Genomic DNA, 23299 nt, shown 5'->3' on the forward strand with positions numbered 1-23299 from the left:
TGGAACACGACCTCCACTTCCAATCCAGCGACCAGGAAATATTGTACTGTACGTCTCTGAATAGCACTGAGAAATGAATGGGACTGTCATTGATTCACGGCACTTTCTGGCATGGGACAATGCAAATACGATACAACAGAGCCACCTTACGGACAAGTAAACAAAATCTGGATGATGACTTCCTTGTAATCAGACTCTTAGTCCTTGTTTTCCTGGAAGAAATGAACGCACATGTAAATTAACAGCACGATACGTGTAAACTTGTACGCGTGTTAGTTGTAAATAAGCTGGAAATCAGTAACGCTAGATAAAGTGGTAGCCAAATTTACTTGGCTTCTCCGACCACAGGTTCCTAACAAATTTTTCAATTGAGAATTATCTTTGTCCTATTGCATTTTTGCACGCTCTTACGGAAACTCCCTGCATTGCGTAACTAATGAGGTGGTGAACCGAATTACAGGAATAAGTACGGCAGAACTTGACTGAAAAGAAGGTATCTGTTGACAGGACACATCTTGTGGCATCAAAAAATCAATTTGGATCAATTTGGCAACGGAGGGAAATGGTTTGACCGGGGGGGGGGGGAGGGGGGGCGGACAGTAACAATTTCAGATGCGAACTAGTCAGATGGTTCAAATGGACGTAGGTTGAGTTGTTATGCAGATATGAAAAGGCTTGTGCACTATGGACTATATGGAGAGATGCAGCTCCAGACATCGAAGTTTTACAGTGTCCAATGAATGGTACATGCATCAGCAGCCGTTGGGAGCACGGCAGTTCCCTCTGCGGTATCAGATCAGAGTTCTCTGGGTAGCCGGTGTGAGAGACCGTGTGCAGGCGCCGCGCTGCACCAGAGGTGAAGGTGGAGGTTGTCGGGCGACACCAGCCAGCGTTGGCCTGCCTCCCTACCTGCCTGCGGCGCGCACCAAGGCCGAACCGCAGCGGTTTGTCGCCAGCTCCTGGCTGCGGGCCTAGCCGGCTAGCCGCTATCCGCTATCCGGTTTCACGGGCTCCCACCCACGCCCGTCGCCATGCCACCTGCTGCTGGTGTATCGCATCTGGCTACCTGTATCGCGTCCCTCCCAACCGCGCGCAAAAATTTACTGTTTTTGAATGACATGCCCACCATCGACTGAACTATTTGCTGTAATTTCGACCTTGAAGTCATTGCTGAGTGGGTAAGCTACGATCAATACTGTTAGTACAATGTGAAGAGTGTCCAGGCAGAAAGCGTACATGTTTGGCAACTACTACCATGAAAAATATGTATTGGTAACTGACAAAAATTACGTGCTGTAAACAAATCAGAAAAATAAAGAGCTCTTAACCCTTAGCTACTATGGACGTTGACAGGAAGGCAATTACTATGGAGGTGTGTCTCGGATCGCCTTTTTATTTTTATGTATAAAACTACTGTTCTGGTGAATATATATTTTCACGAGTTCTTCCTGTACGTTACACTTCTTGGAAATAGACTTTATGGAAATCTACAAAATGTTGTAAATACTGCATTGTTTAAAAATGCAAACTAAGACACAGCAAAATTTGCAGTTTATTTTAATTTTACGTATTATTAAAATAATAGCAAATAGTTACCTCTACTCACTCACAGATCATCATCAGCGAGATATTACAGAAGCGCAACGTAACAGTATGGAGAAACATTTCAGTTACGATAAACTGTATTAGGAATCAGCTTTGACTTTACTACTCATCATTTCAGCCTCAAAGTGATTACTCCAACCCATAATTCTATCAAGGGAGAAATTATGCCAAATTTTTATTTTAAAAATAAAGAAAAAAGTAATTATGGTACGTATTCTTCCGAGGTTCTGAATCAATTTTTTATTGTTTTCAGTCTGCATGCATTTCACGCAGATCCTTCTCCAACCAAATCCGAACACCACGCTGTTCACAGCTATTTTGTTTCCACTTCAAAAAAGAACAAGAGGTGATGTTTTACGTTTTGCAAAAAATTACTTGTGTATTTGATGCTCATATCTCCAAAACAGCAAGTTTTCTCAGAGAATTTTAGGAATCTGAGTCCAGTCAGCTGCAAGACAATGTTGACTTGCTTTGATCTTACGTTAATTAGCGGTTTCGATTATCGCTATCTAAAAAAAAATTGTTATCGAAGAAGTACGCTTCTCCATGGTCATCACCTGCCACCTATACGTCCCTTTCAGTTTCCTTTTACGAATTAGTGTTGTGATAACTAAGTACTCGAAATTTGGGTCACTACCACTCATCAAAGTAGTCTTCTGAAAATAACACCCACATCTGTGTCGCGTAAAAGCGTTCCACGGTTGGTCTAGCTTTCGGCACCACGGACAAACGGCAACGTTCAACAAAAATACGGCACGCCAACACTATGGTACGTCCAACACCTCTCAAGGCCCAAAAGTAAGGTACAAATTGCAACAATAATGCCAGATTTCTGGCACTTTCAGCTTGCCATCCAAAAGGAAGGTACACAGAGGAGTCTTTCACCTCACAGGGCTGCGTCAAAATCATAAGACAAAACTGTTGCGGCTGAGAGACCATAGTAGTTAATGGTGAGCATCACCGTTCTATAACGTATTGAAACATGCCAAGCTGGTTTGACAGACGACGCGGCTGGTTTGACAGACGACGCGGCCCGAGTCCCGACACAGGCGATCATGCCTAATATTAACGTTAGCAGGCAGCGTGTGTACGACCAGCAGGCGACGCCTGAGCGCTGCTACTGACGGAAGATGCGGGGGCACGAAGTAAACCGGCTTTCGTGGGGTGCAACAGGTAGCTTGCAGGGTTACTACGACCGGCTTTCCCCGAGTGAGAGGAGTGCGCGTGGCGAGAGGGTGTCGCCATGGCGCAAACTCAGAGGCCACGAACTGTTTCACGGCTGCTGCGGAAGTAGAATCCGTACTAACGAAGATACAGAATATGCAATGGCACCACATGAGAGAGAAATGAGACTACGAAGCACGTCAGAAGGTCAGCTCCGTAGATGTAATAGTACTTCTTTGTATTAACGAAGAGAAACACGGCCGATACACCATCTCGTTCCATCAGTTACCAAAGAAGATCACGTATTTGATAGGATGGCATGACTTTCTCCTCTTCAGTATATTCTGTGGCACAGTGCCCAGTCTTTCGAAACTGTGGGAAGACTTAACTATCTGTCCGGCCGCCAGAATTTTACTTCTCTGTATTTCTTTATACCACTTACAGGAATGGAAGCAACTTTTTTTATGAAAGTAGGAGTATTTTATACGCCAGAGAAACCAGATACCAAGTCTTCAACCTAGACGAGCTGGTCCTCGCGTCTATACCTGCGTAAAAAAGTGACTCCAGCCACGAAACTACCTTGAGTGAGGATATTCCGTACGTCGTTTTTGCTCCCTCTCATATCCCATTGGTATTTTGAGCGCATGAAAAGCTCACTGCCTCTGCATGTACGAGTATTTATCGCTAATATACGGAGAAAGTAGGAATGTTTTATAAGAGTATCTCATTTTATTGGAGGTCACGACCATAGCCTTTCACAAATATTAACACTGCAGGTGGAAAATGCACCTTGTTACACTTTTAACGCAGCGTGATGCTGCCCAAAAATACAATTCTCATGAATCAAGTCTAGCGTAATGGTGGTGCGAAGGAACATAAAGAATACAATGCAATTGTGCTTAAATATAATAATTGAGACTTTATCCAACAGTGTCGTTGACTTAACGGTAAAATCTTTGAAGACTGCTGCTAAGAAGACCGTAGCTTTTCTTTCCTCCCGTCCATCTCTCAACTAATGTGTACGTTCCACTTCATGATACTTCCAAGTGCGTGGAACAAAGAATCCAGAATGATTTTACCACCTGCCTGCTACATGAAGTTTAATCGTTTACACTGTTCTGCTAAGAGAACATACCAAACACACAACTCCCACGGAGGACGCTACCAGGAGTTTGTGTGTCATCTGAGTAATAGCCCTTTCAATATTTTATTGCTCTTTTAACAGACTATGAGCACTCTACAGAAGTTGGTCGTACCAGGAGACGTCACGCTAATACCTCTTATCACCGCCTCTAGCTTTGGTAATGAGAGCCTGCAGATCTAACAAATTGTGGTGGTAATAGCTGCGGTTCACATTTTCTATGGGATTAAGATAGGATGATTTACAAAGTCACTAGGGGAGATAAAAGTGGGGGGTGGGGAGAGGGAGGGGGGGGCTGAGTGTGCGTCGAACTGAAAAAAGTGTAACGGCTGTTCTCTTTGAAGGCAAGTGTGCCCAGAGTGTACTAATCATGAACATGTAGCAGGAACGTCTGCACTTTGTCACCGAGAAGGCTAAAATAACGTCCTGGTACATTTTCACAGTGGCCTCAATCAGTGGACTCTTAACGTGGTAAGAAAATTACTCTAGAAACATCAGAAAACCACCTCTGGCCTGAATTACACCATTCACACACAGCGGTTTATACGCCTCATTGACCCACCGTTACATACGACGCCTAATCATTTGGCATAGGGGGCAAAATCGCGACTCATCTGACTGAACTATACGCTTCCTAGCAACTGATGTCCAGTTTGTGCGTTGTTTGACCTATTAAAGACTTACAGCTTGCTGTGCTGCTGTAAGTAATGGCCTTCTGCTAGGTATGTGACTCCAAAGAAAGATCTGGATTCACTGAAATTAGCAATTTTGGTTTGACTTTAAAACCTCTGACATTTGCCAAGGTGTGAAACTCCTCTGTGCCCTGTTCGCTGTTAGGGTTTCTTTACAGACGTTGTTCTTACACAGTGTTACGTGGCCGGTACACTATTTCTTGATACACGTCGACAGCCTTCGTTGCAATACCAACACACACACACACACACACACACACACACACACACACACACACACACACACACCGCTATCATAAATTACGTCGGTGGTGGACGGTAACTTGACCGCCTGGTACCATTTATACACCATATGAAGTGCTCCAAAGCTATCAATTTCTTTTCTAAGAGTGTGACTGTATTTTGTTTGGTGAGATTACTCGGCTACCTTCCTTTTGTTTGTTGCAGAAGGTGGTTCTCTCCCCAGGAAGATGTACGTTGCACCAAAGTTCCCCAAATTTCTTGTGTTACCGTTTAACATTTTCATTATGACAGTATTCATTTTCCTTTATTTCTTTCCCTAGTCACACGTTTCATTTTCAGATGGTTTCATTAGTTACCGGAAAGGATCAAATTTTAAATGTTACAATAAGCAAATAGCTATTTTCACTGAACAGTTAACAACGACCACCAACTCGGTCGTATTCCTGCAGATGAGTGAAGACACTTGCATGGAGCCAAATGCCATTAGAGAACTTAGCTCCGACACTTATCGGGGCCCCAGTAACCCAGAGCGCGCGCCCAGCATCTGGTGGCGAGGTTTTTGCCCACCTACGTCACTGCAGAAGGCTCGCTGCAGCTGAAAGCAACACGGCCCCTCGCCTGTCCCTGGCTGCCTCTGCACACCACGCCACAGCGCAGCGCTTGACTGGGAAATACCGCACACCTCGCGCAAAACAGGCTTCGACTAGCTTCTGAGCGGACATTAGGTTACACTTCCAGTGGCTGCTGTGCAAATGGATGCCTTTAGCTTCCTGATTTATAGTAACATTCCCACTTTCTCGTGTATGTATGTATTTTTGTATTGATTAGGAGATTGCTGCAGCGTTTATGTCTAATGCCGCCTCAGTTTCATTCTCATCAAAAAATATCAGGAGGAGGACAAGGCCAGGAGAGAATTCAACAACTCTCGGGTTCCCGTCCATACTGGCAGGAAGTTAGGCCCTATTTTAAGCAGTTGTCAGATTTATACCGACAGCAAAACTTAAGGACGAGATGGATGAAGTAGCAACATTAATTGCTCGGTGGATATGAAAATCTGTGAAACAATGTTGCCAGACGTCTTCCAGTGCTACACTAAGCTGACGTTTTGAGACTAACTTGTCGAGGTGTGGGACCCTTTCAAGTCAAAAATTCGTTTTCTGCTCTTGTACTGATTAGTTACAGTAACGGCTTACAAAGAGTTGCACTATGCATAAAAGCTGTTCCTTTGAGGTCCATGCTCGCTGAGGAAGATTTTTAACAGACCGTTAGCACACGGCAACTAATAGAGTGAAAAGAATCGTTTATAATCCTCGCAAACTTTACGACCATTAGAAAGCTTAGTCTTCATACCGTCAGTATACCCCTTTAATTGTACAGCCGATATTGGCACTTTTCTTGACGTTTAACATGTATTTTGGATAAACATGTGGCACGCTAAATGCACTAAAGTACATCACGTAGTCATATTAATGTGAAACAGAAGTTACTCAGAACCTTGTACATCGTGTTGTGGATGGCATCAAACACGACGAAAGGTGTTTCAAATCTGTCAGCTACACTTCATTGAGAGAGCGATGGGAAATTGGTAGGCAGCTACATTTAAGAACCATATAATGCACGTCAGCATAGTTTTATCTCTAAAGCACTACCGTTTACTATAGACCTTTCATATCCAGTTGTGAATAACTAAAGAGCTTTGTTACAAAGAGAAATTAGTGCTCACAGAGCAAGGACTCTAAGAAGCAGCACAGCGATCTAAAATAAGACAAAATGTGTTCTAGTTTGTGGGACTCTTCCTAATGCTACTCTGAACATTTTTCGAAGCGCACAGAGCTCTTAAATTCACATTGACTTTCATGAGTAAGGTGAATCCGTTATAGTATCGAGGTAATTACCACGCATTCTGCAACCTGCACAAAATATGTATGTATCCTTTTGATAACAGCCGTAACAGAGGAACGCAAATCGTCTTCAGCTTCATGAGAACTTTTAGGCATGAGAACTGAGATTCCATTGTCTCCCATGTGAGATTTTACAGCATAGTTACGTGATCTACGGGAGTTTCTCGGCTTTGGCAAAGTACTTTACTGTATTTTCCGTCTTACAGCCGAACAGAAAAACTAATCGCAGCATGCAACGTGATACCAACACGGGGTGTTCATGCTACATAGCGCGTCATGACCATGTCCATGTCCTTATGCATATTATACATTCACTGCTATACCTGTGCTTGTCGGAGGAGAGAGGTGTTACCCACTCCACTTTCACACATGGTCGAGACACCTGGACTGAGTGTTGGTAAGTTTAGTCGATGGGAGATAAACCTAACTACGGCAGAAACTCCCATACAAAATTAACGGCAATATGCACAACATAATGCTTATAGTACAGGAATAACTTACTAAATACTTTACCCATGCTTATATTTCGTATTTGCATCTATTTATTAAAAAATAACTTTCAGAAGATAGCGAAAGAATCCGATTAACATAATAATGGCCTACAGACGAATGTACCCAGCGCACGCAAATGAGAAACCATTAGGCGCTGGCATCAAGTAGATTAGCTCGGTGGTCGGTCATGTGAACACGTAACTGGTTATCGAGCTGATCAGTTCTGGTTATGTAGTGGAGTCACTTGACAACAAATGAAATGACTTAATAACAAATGAAATGTTGCCCGAAGCCCTTTCAACAGTTACTCCAAGAGAGAACAGTGATTTGCTTACAGTAGTTGCGGTCCTCGACACTACTATCAGACATCGCGTTCGTTACTACTTGCGGATTTTTTGTGGCTCACGCGACACTAATTTTAGTATATCGATAGATTGAAGAGTTCCTTATTTCATTTGGACAACTAAACAAGATGGCGGTGGTGTGAAGTTCTTTGGGACCAAACTGCTGAGGTCATCGGTCCCTAAGCTTACGCGCTACTTAATCTAACTTTACCAACTTACACTACGGACATCACACGCACCCATGTCCGACGGAGGATTCGACGGTCCGACGTGGTAGCCGCGCGATCCGTGGCAAGGCACCATAGACCGCGTGGCTACCCCGCGCAGCAAAAACAAGTTGGCAACCCTAGTTGATAAAATGAAGACTTCGAACAACACAGTAGTAATACTATTGATCCCATATTCAGTTTCACTTTTGACAATACCAATGTTAGATTCCAGTGCTGACGACGAAGCACCTGCTTACGTCACGTCTTCGCAACCATCAGCGAATCACTAACGGCAGAAAGTTAAGATTTTCTCTCGCAGCTTATTCTATGTAGACCATCATAGGGAACTTCACAGAAGAGATCAGTTACCGTGTCTGCGTACTGAGATAGGAGTAAACCTGAAAGGCATCGTGGCGAACTAGTGGCAAGCGTATTCTATTGTTTATGACAGTATTTGACACTTAAAAGAACTACATAGAATGTGACCGGTGGCGCAGCAAGGGTAATTGCCAGCTCAGCTGGGAGCATTCCTGGACTGAAGTCTCCAGCACTTCATGTGTCCTTTCGAAGTTTACAAGTTTTCTGTCCGTCTAACGTAACACCAAAAACCGAGCCAGCACAAAATCTCATACTCAAGTGGCAAATGAACGCAATTCTTACAGCGAGTGCGAGTTGGAGGCGCCTGCGTCAGAGCGGCGGCATTCTTGTGGCTTCCATCCACGCGAACGCTGCCTGAATCCCGACAAATCGCGCAGTGAACAGCCTTCTGGCAGCTTAAACCTCTGGCGTCCACTGAGATCTGATATCGCTCTAGTCAGGGTAACAACTATCAAAAATTCTTTCATTGGTTATTCAAAATAGCTTAGGTATTGGGCTATGTGGGGGGTCTATTCTTACACGGGAGGAACAGGAGCCCGAGACTTCCACTTTCAGGAGTGAGGTTTATTTTCTGTCTTCGGTAATAGCTTCGGCTGACTGCTACGATAGCTCTGTCAACGAGGCCGTGACAGTCTCCGACATCCGTCCGTACGATGTGCACCGTGAATGATGACAACATTCACAACGCAAACTTTACTGAACATGTGAACTGTCTTTGCTCTCGAGTTTTCTATTGGCTAGACCGATTTCTACATTAATAGCCGTATGACATACAAAAACACTTGTCAACATTACGTGAAATAAACACGTAAATGCAATACACAAAAGTGACACTATTAGTTCCTAGCTGGTGGTATTTGATAATCTCTACAATTTTTTTAATAGTCAAAAGCACTTGCGTATCATGCCACGTCACTTTTCTTTTAATCACCCATACAAATAACTGTATTGGCTAACACGGACACGTTTGCTTATATTCGCGACCAGTCACCCGCCAGCCAAAATCAAGTCTTCCAGCGGGAGACTTGAGAGCAAGCATCCTCCCACTATACACTGACTCAGCCTCTTTTACATCATGTATTGCAGTGAAGTTTTTATTTAATGGAATGTTCACAAACGTGATTTGTACATTTCTACATTTTTTGCTTCATAGGGCTATTCGGAATGACAAATGTTTAACCCGGTCTAGCAAATCAACATCGTATGCGAGGCACCAACTTTGGCCTCTGCAGTCTTACACTCCTGGAAATGGAAAAAAAACACATTGACACCGGTGTGTCAGACCCACCATACTTGCTCCGGACACTGCGAGAGGGCTGTACAAGCAATGATCACACGCACGGCACAGCGGACACACCAGGAACCGCGGTGTTGGCCGTCGAATGGCGCTAGCTGCGCAGCATTTGTGCACCGCCGCCGTCAGTGTCAGCCAGTTTGCCGTGGCATACGGAGCTCCATCGCAGTCTTTAACACTGGTAGCATGCCGCGACAGCGTGGACGTGAACCGTATGTGCAGTTGACGGACTTTGAGCGAGGGCGTATAGTGGGCATGCGGGAGGCCGGGTGGACGTACCGCCGAATTGCTCAACACGTGGGGCGTGAGGTCTCCACAGTACATCGATGTTGTCGCCAGTGGTCGGCGGAAGGTGCACGTGCCCGTCGACCTGGGACCGGACCGCAGCGACGCACGGATGCACGCCAAGACCGTAGGATCCTACGCAGTGCCGTAGGGGACCGCACCGCCACTTCCCAGCAAATTAGGGACACTGTTGCTCCTGGGGTATCGGCGAGGACCATTCGCAACCGTCTCCATGAAGCTGGGCTACGGTCCCGCACACCGTTAGGCCGTCTTCCGCTCACGCCCCAACATCGTGCAGCCCGCCTCCAGTGGTGTCGCGACAGGCGTGAATGGAGGGACGAATGGAGACGTGTCGTCTTCAGCGATGAGAGTCGCTTCTGCCTTGGTGCCAATAATGGTCGTATGCGTGTTTGGCGCCGTGCAGGTGAGCGCCACAATCAGGACTGCATACGACCGAGGCACACAGGGCCAACACCCGGCATCATGGTGTGGGGAGCGATCTCCTACACTGGCCGTACACCACTGGTGATCGTCGAGGGGACACTGAATAGTGCACGGTACATCCAAACCGTCATCGAACCCATCGTTCTACCATTCCTAGACCGGCAAGGGAACTTGCTGTTCCAACAGGACAATGCACGTCCGCATGTATCCCGTGCCACCCAACGTGCTCTAGAAGGTGTAAGTCAACTACCCTGGCAAGCAAGATCTCCGGATCTGTCCCTCATTGAGCATGTTTGGGACTGGATGAAGCGTCGTCTCACGCGGTCTGCATGTCCAGCACGAACGCTGGTCCAACTGAGGCGCCAGGTGGAAATGGCATGGCAAGCCGTTCCACAGGACTACATCCAGCATCTCTACGATCGTCTCCATGGGAGAATAGCAGCCTGCATTGCTGCGAAAGGTGGATATACACTGTACTAGTGCCGACATTGTGCATGCTCTGTTGCCTGTGTCTATGTGCCTGTGGCTCTGTCAGTGTGATCATGTGATGTATCTGACCCCAGGAATGTGTCAATAAAGTTTCCCCTTCCTGGGACAATGAATTCACGGTGTTCTTATCTCAATTTCCAGGAGTGTATTTAGTGTGCTCACTGATGCTGCATACCAATAACATAGCAAACAGACATTTTCCTTTAACTAACACAGAAATAATTTCCGGCTGATTCATTGAGAATGTCGTCTTCGGCATGCTCAGAGACACTGCTTTCTTCTATTTATACGTATCTTTTTTGTGACATGTGCTGAGAGGAATGAAATTCCTTGTAATTTAAGTAATTTTACACGCAATCTAGAAATGGTTATTCAACGTGCTGACTGACAAGGTGGCTGAAAGCTGATATTTGGAGCACTAGTTGTGCAGTTTAGTTATCAACTTTACTGAAAAACTAGTCACAAAATCAGAATTTTGAATCTCCCAATTCTTCCTGCAGCGACCGTATTTATTACAGAAGTTAATCCACACAAATAACTGCAGTTAACGGCCAAATACTTTGAAGTTGTGACGAACAGCTACACTTACCTTTAATAGTTACACAATGCTAGGAAACTGTCTTCCTTGCTTCTAATCTGTTTGGATTTATTTAGCAGATACACCGTAGCACTCTAGATCACTGATGTAATGTCAAATGTTCAGGACAGTGGTATAAATTGCTTTATCTGTAACTTAATAAGTACCGAATCACGAAAGTAACAATCCACTTCCCGACATTCTGTAAATTTTTACTTCGAAAATAGTAAACATTAACGGCGTTTCGTATTTTCTGGCACTCCAATTGCAATTGTATAAACGTTTCTTACCTCAGAATGTGAAAGTATAATACGATATTTTATGTAGTATCTAATGAAACTATCAATATTTCGGAATTGACAAGTATATATGGCCGGCCGTTGTGACCGAGCGGTTCTAGGCGCTTCAGTCTGGAACCACGCTGCTGCTATGGTCGCAGGTTCGAATCCTGCCTCGGGAATGTATGTGTGTGATGTCCTTAGGTTAGTTAGGTTTAAGTAGTTTTAAGTCTAGGGGACTGATGACGTCAGATGTTAAGTCCCATAGTGCTTAGAGTCATTTGAACCATTTTTTTTGAACAAGTACGTATGGGAATTTGATATGCATCCTGAAACCCTTTCCCCGCCACTCTCTGACCATCCCCTCCTGCCTCTGTCTTTGTCCTCGACCACCACCCTCTATGCATCACCTGCCCCCTACTCCCTGTCAGTATCCCCTTCCCCCCTCCCTATGTCCATTTCCTTCCCACCACCTCAGTGGCCTCCTGCTCTTCTGATTTTGAGGCTTGTTTATTGTACAGCAAAGGGACATTTTGGAAATCTAAGTCGCTTAAAATGACTAGATACCTAAATCGGTTGGAATAATGTGGTTACAGTGTATGAGAAAGAGGTCTCTCCAGCTGCTGGATTTCTGAGGGTATTAGCGTCAATGGCAGTATTCCGTGTAGTTGCATTCTGCGAATAGGTAGGACTACACAGACAGCAAGAAGAAAATAAAAAAAACAGCGCATTAGTGTGCACACTAATTTTTTTTTTAAATTTACGGAGAACGAAACTGTGTGTGACAGAACTTGTTAACGGTTTACATACCTTGCTACAAATATGGTAGTGAGAGACAGCAAAATACAAGAGGAAAGCGCACGTTTTCACAGCACAATTTTTATCGTAGTAAATTTTCACAGGAAACCTGCACATTACATTTTAAGAGAAATTACGTTCTTCTGAATGTTGGTGTAACTTATTTAGTTGTCTATATTCGGTCTGGAATTTCCGCGCTTTCTCCTAAAAGCGTTTGCACTTTCTGAACTGAATATATATCTGATAGTATTTTAATGAACGCTAATATTACGACCGCCTGGGTCATAGCTTGTTTGTCCGTCTTTGGAACAAAATTATCAGAGATTCGACAGTTTGTTGGTAGCTGAGCTCTTTTGTCAGAGATGCCACAGAACATCCTCTAGCCTACTTTACGGAGCAGGCAAGCCTCCGTACCACACGTTCTATGTAGAGCCGTGGACGTCCAACCATTTAGCGCCTACTGATAGTTTCACTGTCCTACGTATTTCCGTAGACCCGCACGACAGTGGCACGTGAACATTCGACCAGCTTCACCGTTTTCGAGATACTGATTCACAGGCTCTATGTAATAACAATCTGCCCTTTGTCACAGTTGCTTATCTCGTGGATTTCCCTATTTGCAGCCCGTATCTCCGCTCACACACTTTTGTTACGGTGTCTGGCGCCCGCAACCTCACCAGACTGTATCCAACGTCGTGTTGGGCAGTGGTCATAATGTTTTGGCTTATTACTGTACATTAACGAACATTCGGGTGGACATTTTATACATACTGTATTTTTAGAGTATTTTGTAAAAATTTGAAGTAAATCGGACAAGTACATCCCTGATGTTTTGGTAATGGTAACAACGTGACGATATGTTCTAATATTTTTGCAGTAGCTTCCTGTAACATCTGAAGATGAGGATAAAAGCCTCGAAATCGTTAATGTTTCAGTGAAACTGAATATCATAATCGCTGTATGAGGCAAATAGTTACTTTAGTACACCTCTTAGTGTACGCTGGACAGCATAAAAATTTTAAGTCCGCCCATGAGACACTTCCGCACTCTACAATGTTGCCAATTCGTGCTGGAGGAAGTGCTGTCTTCCGCTCGAGTTATTACAATGCTGTATCAGTCCATGGCCTAGTGTGAACGTCGCACATTGTAGACGCAAAGTCCTGTGTTCGAGTCCACTCATTCCTTTTTCGAACCGCATGTCGGCTACCTGCTAAATATATCACTAATGGAATCTCAAAGATAATTTACTTCCCTCTGGAGCAGAGCAGTGACAGCAAAACCGCCCGCGAAGAGCTCATGGCTGCCTGAAGATAGGACAGTTTATGCTCGAAATTTTCCACGCGCTACAACGACTACAGGACACCAGCCACCTGCGCCGGCGCAACGTGGCCACGTTTCTGCTCTCGCATAAGAAAGCATAAAATTACTTCTTACAGTAGTTTGATTATCCGCGCGAAGTAACTCCAATAAGCTTAAGTTACCGAGCGAGGTGGCGCAGTAGTTAGCACACGGGACTCGCATTCGGAAGGACGACTGTTCAAAACCTGCGTCCGGCCATCATGATTTAGGTTTTCCGTGATTTCCCTAAATCGCTTCAGGCAAATTCGGAGATGGTTCCTTTGGAAGGTCACGGTAGAGTTCTTTCCCCTAATCTTATGGGACCGATGACCTCGCTGTCTGATCCGTCCTCCTAATCAACCAACCAACCAACCAAACAAACTCAAATTATCACCATGTTACATGTGTAAGCTAATATGAATTCATTTATTAGTTGTCAGCTTCATATAGGAAGTTCTAGTATTTGTCTTGCAGTTATGAATAGATTTTGCATACTTGAATCTTATGAACATCGTTTATGTTCCATAAAAGAGCCGCGACTGGAGAAAGATTAAACACCTTCATAGGTTTAATGGAGGGGTGAAGGCAGCAGATGCACGGCGAAACGTGTGGAAGAGTGAGTGAGTTATTAGACGAAACCGCACTACATGCCTATGTGTCACAGTACCGATGTTAAAATATACGCCATAAATCAGTAACGATTATACAGTTTGGGAAACTTTATATCTGCACACAATGTGAGTTGCGCTATTCTAGACTAGGAACAAGGAGTTACGGAGTGACACTCGCAGCAGTGACAATGGTGTAGCCTTGTTGAATGCTCTCGTTCCCGTCAGAAGAGCAACGTCGGGCGTGGTCAGTACAGAGGGGCGAGAGAGAGAGAGAGAGGGGGGGAGTGTGTGTGTTCGCGTTCCGTCCACTCCGTTCACCACAACCCAGCCAACATATATAGACACTCCTCTATTACACTCAAATGGTGTCATTTTGCGCGAAGTACAGAAAAACCTTTGCAAATTATGTGGCAGAATCTACCCTTTGTTGTCTACCAGCCAACAATGCAAAGTGACTACAGCAGTACAAAATTTATATCACCTCTCATATTTCACAATTTTTCTTTAAAAATGGTAATTCAAATATCCGCATGCAGCAACAAGAATGTCATGTCACTGATAACTTCAAACACCTTTTAACTTTCTTTAACGAACGTAATGAGTGGATGAAACAAAATGATTACGAAAGCCGAAGACAATCACAACAGGTGCTGAGCGTCAAAGTTTTACTGTCTCAGGATGGAAGAAATCCCGAAAGTCAAGGTCGTAAATTATGGGTTCCGGACACTAATTATGAAGGTGGCATTAACTGAAATCACCCTCAAGCAAGGTTACAATAATTCTGCTCCCGAGACCAGCTGTGAAACAATCTTGGAACACAATCTCTGAAAAAACTGTTCAAAAACGATTTTGCTTTGCTCTCATCATTCATTTTTTTTTTTAATTTGATACTTTCACTATACTCCTGACCCTGTGAAATAGCTATGGACGACAATCTGCGTAGTAAAGGAGATAAAAAATCTACTTCTCAGTTCAGCAGACCGCACTGCCTCTCGAATAGCGAACAGAAGAATGCATCTTGTTTACACTACTCTACATGTTTGAAGAGATAGTGCGCGCGAAAATGTCACCATGCGCAGGACGGGTTGTCGGTATGGGAAGTTTGTGTACACCATAGCAAAGTAATTCAGCGATGTCGTGAAGCACAGTATAGTGAAGACCTCTCCGTAGTGGTAGCCTTCGCGCAACAGCACCAGCTGGTAAACGCTTCCAGCAATTTATCGCTAACAGAGCCCCGAGGAGAATGCAACCGAACGGCTCCTGTCTGTGGAGACTAATGGGAAAGCTGTATCAACCAAGACAGCAGCAACAGTTCTCACACGATCCTCTGGGCCTCTGTGTCCATTGCGAACAGCTGTATGTCGTGCATCGTGGTGTTTGAAGACATGCAAGGGACCACCTGGAATGTAACCTGGACCACGAGTGTCGCGTTGTCGGTTGACTCTAGGAGCATATGGAAGTGGCCAGATACCAATGCACCCAACAGACATTTTCACATGTTCAGCAGTCAAGTGGGTGGGTCACTTGGGCCGATAACTCCTACAGATGTCAAAGGCCTCTAATCACCATCCAGCATTATGTGAGGGCTCTGCAGTATTGAGGCCAGATCCTGGAATCTTTTCTCCAGCCCTGAAGTCAATATTTCTGAGATCCGCTCGACTTCAAAGGCGACAATGCATCAACACTCTACGCCCGCCTCGTTAACGTCTACCTGAAGGTTATAATAGAAATGTGGGCCGTAATTATCGAATGGCACGAACAGTTTGTTAGATATGCTGATGCGTTAATGGGGAACCAGTTTACGCTGGACAATAGTTCCAATTTTGGCCACCAGTTGCAAATCTGACGAAGGCGAGGAAGACTTCAAGAAATTTTTCTTGTGTGATGGATTAGGATCTGCACGAGGGCAGAAAAAGACGAAGTGAGAAAGGCATAATGTTGATTTCATTAGTAACAGTTGCTTAACCAGCTCGTTCAATATGAGCACTGGAGACATCGACGAGGTGCTGCGTCCGTAAAACGATGTGACAATAGTTTATAGCAGCTGTTACAATGGAATCTGAGCAACATTTTTCCACATACTGGCCGTCAGATCAGGTAGAGACGTCCCCTACAATTTACAACTACTTAAACCTAACTAACCTAAGGACATCACACACATGCATGCCCGAGGCAGAATGCGAACCTGCGACCGTAGCAGTCACGCGGTTCCGGGCTGAAGCGTCTAGAACCGCTCGGACACCCTGGTAAACAGTTCTTATATGTAGATATCCCTACAGTCAGAAGTAACATGGAGTCAGATCAGGTCATCTTGCAGGCCATGCATCTGGAAATCCTGTCTAAACAACACATTCATGGAAGGTTGCGTTAAACCGATCTTTCGCTCGACGAGCAACATTAAGCGCTGTCCAGTCTTACCTGGAAACAACTCAGTTGCGCTCTTCCAAAGCAGGAATCTCACGCTGTACAAGGAGGTTCCGATAATGCGCAGAGACCACGGCACACCTGACACGCCGTCTGGGTGTATTCTCTTCAAAGAAGAACTGACTAAAAAATAAATGTACTTGTGAATCCACACCACACACGGACATACAGCAAGTGCCGTGGCTCTTCATGCACAACTCGCGGTTTAACAGTACCCCAAGTTCGACAGTTGTGTGTATTCACTGCACCCTGTAGTGTAAAATGAGGGCTGTCAATCCACAGAATGCTGCCCAGCCACATGTCAGCAACTTCGATCTGTGCCAGAAATTTAAGAGCAATTTCAGAACGATTCTGCAGATCATGGGTTTCAGTTGCTACACCATCTGAATCTTGTAAGGATACCAGTGTAAAATATATCACGAAGGTCTCCGTACTTACGAAGATGGGATAGACCATTTTTGTGACACTGCACGATCATTAGCACGGCACGTGCTGACCGTCAGTATCAACAACAGCAACCTCGACAGTAACTTCCACCGGGATAGGACGCCTTCCTGTGCCAGGTGGCACGCCAAGCTCATCTTTGTTTTCTAATTTCATTGTCTTTAAACCATTTGATGACATCGGGCCTCGTTTCAGAGCATTCCGTCAGTGATACTATCAATGCTGTGCTGTTTGCTGCCATTCACATAAAAGAGTTTCGCTCACAGTACACAGACTCTTGACAGTAATATTGTCCACTCATGTCTTGTCAAATGACATGTAGATATCATGCGGTGTGCAGCGCATTTTTTGCAGCGTAAATCGGTTCCGCATTAACACAGCGTATTTACCAAGATTCACTGCCATACGGTTATTACAGCGCACATAGGACCTCCGCGAGTAATTGCACTTCAATTGTAACCACGCGGTACATCCGAGAAGCTGAAATAATCTTGATGGACGTCTGCAGTTGCTGCCGACACGAACCCGATTTTTAACGGACTTTGAACCAGTTGAAATTTGAATTGCGCAATCTTAGGATCGCGCCTCACATACTGGACACGTCCCGAGTGCCACCATCGGAGAGTGGGACAAGCTCCAGCAACATCTCTGCCGTCTCGGGAGAACACACCGAGGAGGATCAGCAGCAGATTGTGTTTTGATATGTGTACTTTCGGACGTATTGTCTTCATTTTGGATATAGTTTAACTTTGTAATGGAGCTGTTCTTAAATTTCACAGGACTTGTCCTTTCACTTTCTGAACTTTTAAGTGATGGCAATGACGCAGGGTGGTTTATATTTGGCACCACAGTAAGCATGTTCTAATGCTGCTATGAATAACCGAATTCCGTTACCACCTATCTCCAACGTTTGGCGGTTCTAGAAACCGACTAAAGACGATAATTTTTTTCTCATGTGTTACCACCAGATGGAAGATTACTCGTCATGAAAACTTGTAAGCTGTTGAGTTCGCGTAACTTCAAAACATGCAGTCTATTTTGTGGAAGAAAGGAATATGTCGCAGCCGGGATGGACATTTTCTCTCATTATCAAGCAAGCAACTCAACAGATTGGGAAGCATACAGCAACCACAGACAGAAATTTCGTATGCTATACACGTTACAGTCTCGTAGAAAAGAGAGAGAGAGAGAGAGAGAGAGAGAGAGAGAGAGTTCACAACAGAAGAAAACGGGAGCACTTGTTGGAACGGGGAACCTATCTCAAGGTTTTGCTGCAATCGATGACATCTAACTTCTCGGACAACCTACTGTTTGAAATTCTTTGTTTATGGAAATAAAGCGTTGTGTTAAATCCTCTCCTGTACACTATTTTTTTAGCGAACAACTTTCGCAAATGGAACAGGTAACAGGGAAATGAGATTGGTATTTGAAGTACAGTCCACCACAATCCGTACGCTGGCTTTGGCATTACAGACACGCACGCCAGGTAAGGTTCGAACTTCAGTTTATCAAGATAACTCAAGTTATTTGTACGACAGCCATTAGTCTGTTTATCAAGCTGGGGACTCCTTTGCTCACTGCGGCCTACGCAGCACGTGTGGTGGACCATGACTGGACATTGATATCTGATACGACAGCGTCCTCTTCTCAGTCTCCCCCTCAGCAGCCCCCCCCCCCCCCCTCTCTCTCTCTCTCTCTCTCTCTCTCTCTCTCTCTCTCTCTCTCTCTCTCTCTCGTCAAGAGTCAGCTGATCGCTCCCCTGCTGAACTGTGTACTCGCTGCTGATAAGCCGCTGACGAAACAGAACCGATAAGCCAACGGAATGTAGAGGATCTGTACTGTCCACAACTGTGTGGTGCCGTCTTAAGTGGTGGCATTTCGGAACACTTGTGTTTTTATCGTTCAGACTGTCAGACAAGATATGCAGGAGATATTTTAACACCTGGCTTTTATTGTTGAGTCGGCGAAGGAAGATCACTGACATGGAAGCGCTGTTGTCAGCTTTCAAGTGCGTAGCTCCAACGGCTGCAGGCGAAACAATAGTCTTCTTTGACAGCAGCGGCAATACTGAGGTTCCCCTATAGATGCATATAAGATCTTACGCGACTAGTTGAGACAGACGCGCGAAGCAGCTGCACCAAGCCCACCGCAACTGTCAGAGGAGTAGCAGAGTCGAAGAAAGATGATCTCTATTTGCAGATTTTTCATTATAAGATGGTTTTGGGGAAACGGTGAAACGCGATGTTGGTCTCTCGTTGGGTAGTAGGCCACACGATACATAATCCAGTGCGTAGACACTATCTTTTTTAGCCGTTCCAGGAGACTCAATCTGCAAATCTATAATTCCTCTCACAGTTCGATTATTTTGGGCCATCGATCATTTTTGGGACAGTGATTCGATTCAGCTGCTGCAGCACACAGCTGTACACTCGCCAGGTATTTTTTCGTCTCCGTTTTGCGACGATACTACAATTTCTGCTGTTCTGCAAGTAATCAAGTACCAAAAAATCAAATCTTGCCAGGATTTCATAACTCAGGCGTTATCTTTCATTTTGTGTTGGGAGCCTAAAAATGGTTTAAATGGCTCTGAGTACTATGGGACTTAACATCTGAGGTCAACAGTCCCCTACAATTTACAACTACTTAAACCTAACTAACCTAAGGACATCACACACATGCATGCCCGAGGCAGAATGTGAACCTGCGACCGTAGCAGTCGCGCGGTTCCGGGCTGAAGCGTCTAGAACCGCTCGGCCACCGCGGCCGGCGTTGGGAGCCTCGAAATTTTTACTTTATGTAATGAATGGCTGACCTCAGTAAATATGAAGACACACATTTGGTCGATAATGGTTTCTGTATTTTAAATTAAAGTGATTTTAGAAGTAACTTTCGACTAACTAAACAGTCCTACGACCCACGGAATCAGACTCAATTTCCGTTGCACTACTCCCTGGATGCGAAAAATGTAGCGCAACTGTTCTACAAACTTTTATCCGACACACCATCACCATTATCCTTCATACAAACTGTTTTCCGGTACGTTTCGATGGAAAAAAAATTGCTGAAATTTGTCATGCAGGAGGTATCTTTGCGAACAAATATACAGCAAGACAGTGAAGATAACTGGACTACGTGAACTTATTGCTGCTGATTGATTCAACTAAGAATTTTACGAACGTTGCGTGACGAGCAAGACATGCAATACACCGATCGAATTTGACCGCTGGTAGTTCGTAGCTCTAAAAAAGAAACGACACAAAGGAATACCGGATTGCTTATACATATTTCATTAACAGCGGCCAAAAATAGCAGCACGAGTTCTAAGAACTGACTGTTACTATCACGCAAGAAGGTGCACAAGTTTGATCAATTCTACCTGTACATCCGTACTCAGTGCAATGGCATGTGTGCGCGCCTAGGGTACATGGTAGAGTATAATCATTTACTCGTTTCCTGTTCCTTCACGAAAGGATAATACTGCTTTCTCCTCGTACGCTCGAATTCGAGGGATCCGTATGAAAACACTAAGTGATGCAGTTAATAGGTTTTTACAGAAACTGGATTCACGAAATCCAGTTATATGTAAACGACGAACTACTGTTCTTCAAAAATAGTAACGTTGGAAAACGTCCATTGACTATAAACTTTCTTTGCCGGCAGTGCTCTGTCGTGCCCCCTAACAGAATAAAAATTACTGACAAATCTGTGACGAAGAATGCAGCTTCTGTCTGCTTCTTTCGTTAAATTGACAGCGTCCTAGATGAACAATATTCAAGAGTTTCTCAGTTCTTTTCTGAGTGGCTTCGTTTATCCAATAAATCTCGTGCCTTTCTTCCCGGCTCTAAAATTTGTAGTCTGGCCCCCTTAAATCGCTCCGGACACATTTCTACATAATCAATGTCGAATTCCCGAAGAATAATAGACAACAGACACATTCAAAAGATCTAGTTAATTCCTTGCAACTGTGTCACTATTGTAAAAAGAGATGTAGGACTGACTTCTTTTTACACACTAAAATACTCTAATCTGAACAGGACCTACACTGTCTACAGATAAGACGACATGCTTTAACTATGGTCTTTCATAACAGAGAGAGAGAGAGAGAGAGAGAGAGAGAGAGAGAGAGAGAGAGAGAGAGAGAGAGAATGTTTTACAATCCAAATGTGGTACTCTGAAACGGTAGCGGTAAAACTTTTACGCCTGTAAGCTACAAAAGCCCGTAGACAAAAAAATGTAATGTCGACCATCAATATATTTATGGTATCAGATTGCATTTTTACCACGTTTCGGAAAGTAGTAGTGACAGCTTTGAACACAAGATATGAGAAGCGATACAAAGACATGTTCGCACATGCAATAGGTAAAGACGCGCCACAATACGTGCATTTTCTACTGACCAAAGAAAAACCGCACCTTAACTGTAACCACATACTATTAACATCGCTAGTCTCCCACGACCACTGCCGCTCATCTCGAGGTCATTTTCAGGGATAGCGTCTTGCAGTCTTTTGCCGGTACGGACCAACATTGAAGGAAGGACACTGGACAAGGATAAAAAAGCAATCATTTTGGATAATGCCACACGAACCACTGGAGGAATTTGCCACTATACATGGATGCCTTCACATCTTCGTTGTCAGATTGTGATTTGAATTTTGATCCTCCATGAACATTCGCTCTAAGAAGTAGATCTTCTCATTTGAGGTAAGGATTGTGCGCTTATGATGACCCCTCGGCTTCAGGTAGTACCACACTAGATCTAAGACGTGCCCAGAAAGCAGAACTGCCTGCGAACACCATGGGGTTGACACTACATTGAACATTTACACACGATTCCACAGCGGTACAGTATTTCGAAAGCATGTGGGATAGTGTAAGAGCAACGTTAAGGAAAGGAACAGGAAACTACAATCAACAGTAAAAGTGGCATCCTATTGGGTACCCCACGATGCGCCAGATAGCTGATTCTACTTAAATTTGCTATACAGGTATTCCAGTCTTCACTGGATGAAAAGTAATATATCCATTACTACCTCCTGCAATGATGCTTTACTAAAGAGAGGTGGGCAATGTACAAACATACAAACGGTACAGCTAGCTGTGTCAGCATGGCAGTAGAGGTAGAACTGCTGTGTCCTTGCAGCCTGCTTTCCAGTTCTAAAAAAAAGGTGGTAAGAGGAATACATACTCAAAATTAATAAGTGTTATGTTGCTTTACTTGGCGGGGTCTATAAAATGGCACTCGACTGAAGAACAGTCGCTGCTTCACTATTTCGGTTGATAGTATTACCCATTCAGAATACCGATTCCAAACTATTGTTTGCTGATATCAAGGTATCAGGTGCTCACACATTACGTAGGGCAAATTTTACATGCAAATAATGTGAAGGTGAAATGGAAAAGAAATTAAACATTCAGTTAAACATACGACATTCCATCAGAAATGGTAACACCATAAGATGTTGCTTATAACGATCAAGTAAGGTCCTGTCAATGAATCCTTCGGGATCATGGAAAGGAACGAAACTCTTTCCTGTATCCATAGTCATAAAATCGAACCGAACTTTGAACGTACTGATTGCGTTCATGGAAGTGACAGCAAACACCCAGCGAATCATTCCTGAAGATAGGGCACCGCTAGCCCTTCAAGCTGTCAGGGGGGGAGGGGGGGGCAGCCGTTCATCAAGTCGATAGCACCTCGCAATGACAACAGGGTCGCTTGGCCGGAAGTCTAAGAACATGTCATCAGCAACACAAAAGAGCAGTAATAAGCACACCAACACCAACTTCTCGTACAGCAAGGTTGCGCGCGAACTTCTTGAGTAGTCGGCGTGATGCCGAGGTACTTGGACCGGCGGATCTTCAGCTGATAAGCGCCGGGACAGACGCTTGGGCAGACCCTCAAGCGCGCATGCATGCGAGTCGCGATGCGCGAGTACGCACACCCACCTGTCACGAGGTCGAAGTAGGCCATGGCGACTGCAGCTGCAGCTGGCGCACCTGCGACTGCCGGCCCAGCCCTCGGGACGCCGTGGTCCAGGATCGATCCCGGCCGCGGGGCTGCCAGGGGAGCGCAGGGAGGGGCTGGGAAACTTTACGCGACACTCCGGGACTTCCCCTGCCCCCACCCACCCGCTCGCTCTCACCC

The 23299-nt window shown here is 44.7% G+C and overlaps 1 protein-coding gene across 3 annotated transcripts in view; it reads right to left on the minus strand.

The window, feature by feature from the left end:
- The window catches only part of LOC126180007 (cerebellar degeneration-related protein 2), a 457053-nt gene that overhangs the window by 259126 nt on the left and 174628 nt on the right, over positions 1-23299 (minus strand). Inside the window, exon 1 of one of the 3 annotated variants that reach the window (XM_049924662.1) lies at positions 23101-23140. The exons of the other annotated variants lie outside the window; for them this stretch is intronic. Within the exon in view, the coding sequence (XP_049780619.1) occupies positions 23101-23125 (25 nt within the window). The 5' untranslated portion in view covers positions 23126-23140. Of the gene's footprint in view, positions 1-23100; positions 23141-23299 lie in introns of those variants that run through there. 3 annotated transcript variants of the gene reach the window in all.

The sequence above is a fragment of the Schistocerca cancellata genome, chromosome 1 (assembly GCF_023864275.1).
Source record: "Schistocerca cancellata isolate TAMUIC-IGC-003103 chromosome 1, iqSchCanc2.1, whole genome shotgun sequence".
NCBI classification, from domain to species: Eukaryota; Metazoa; Arthropoda; class Insecta; order Orthoptera; family Acrididae; genus Schistocerca; species Schistocerca cancellata.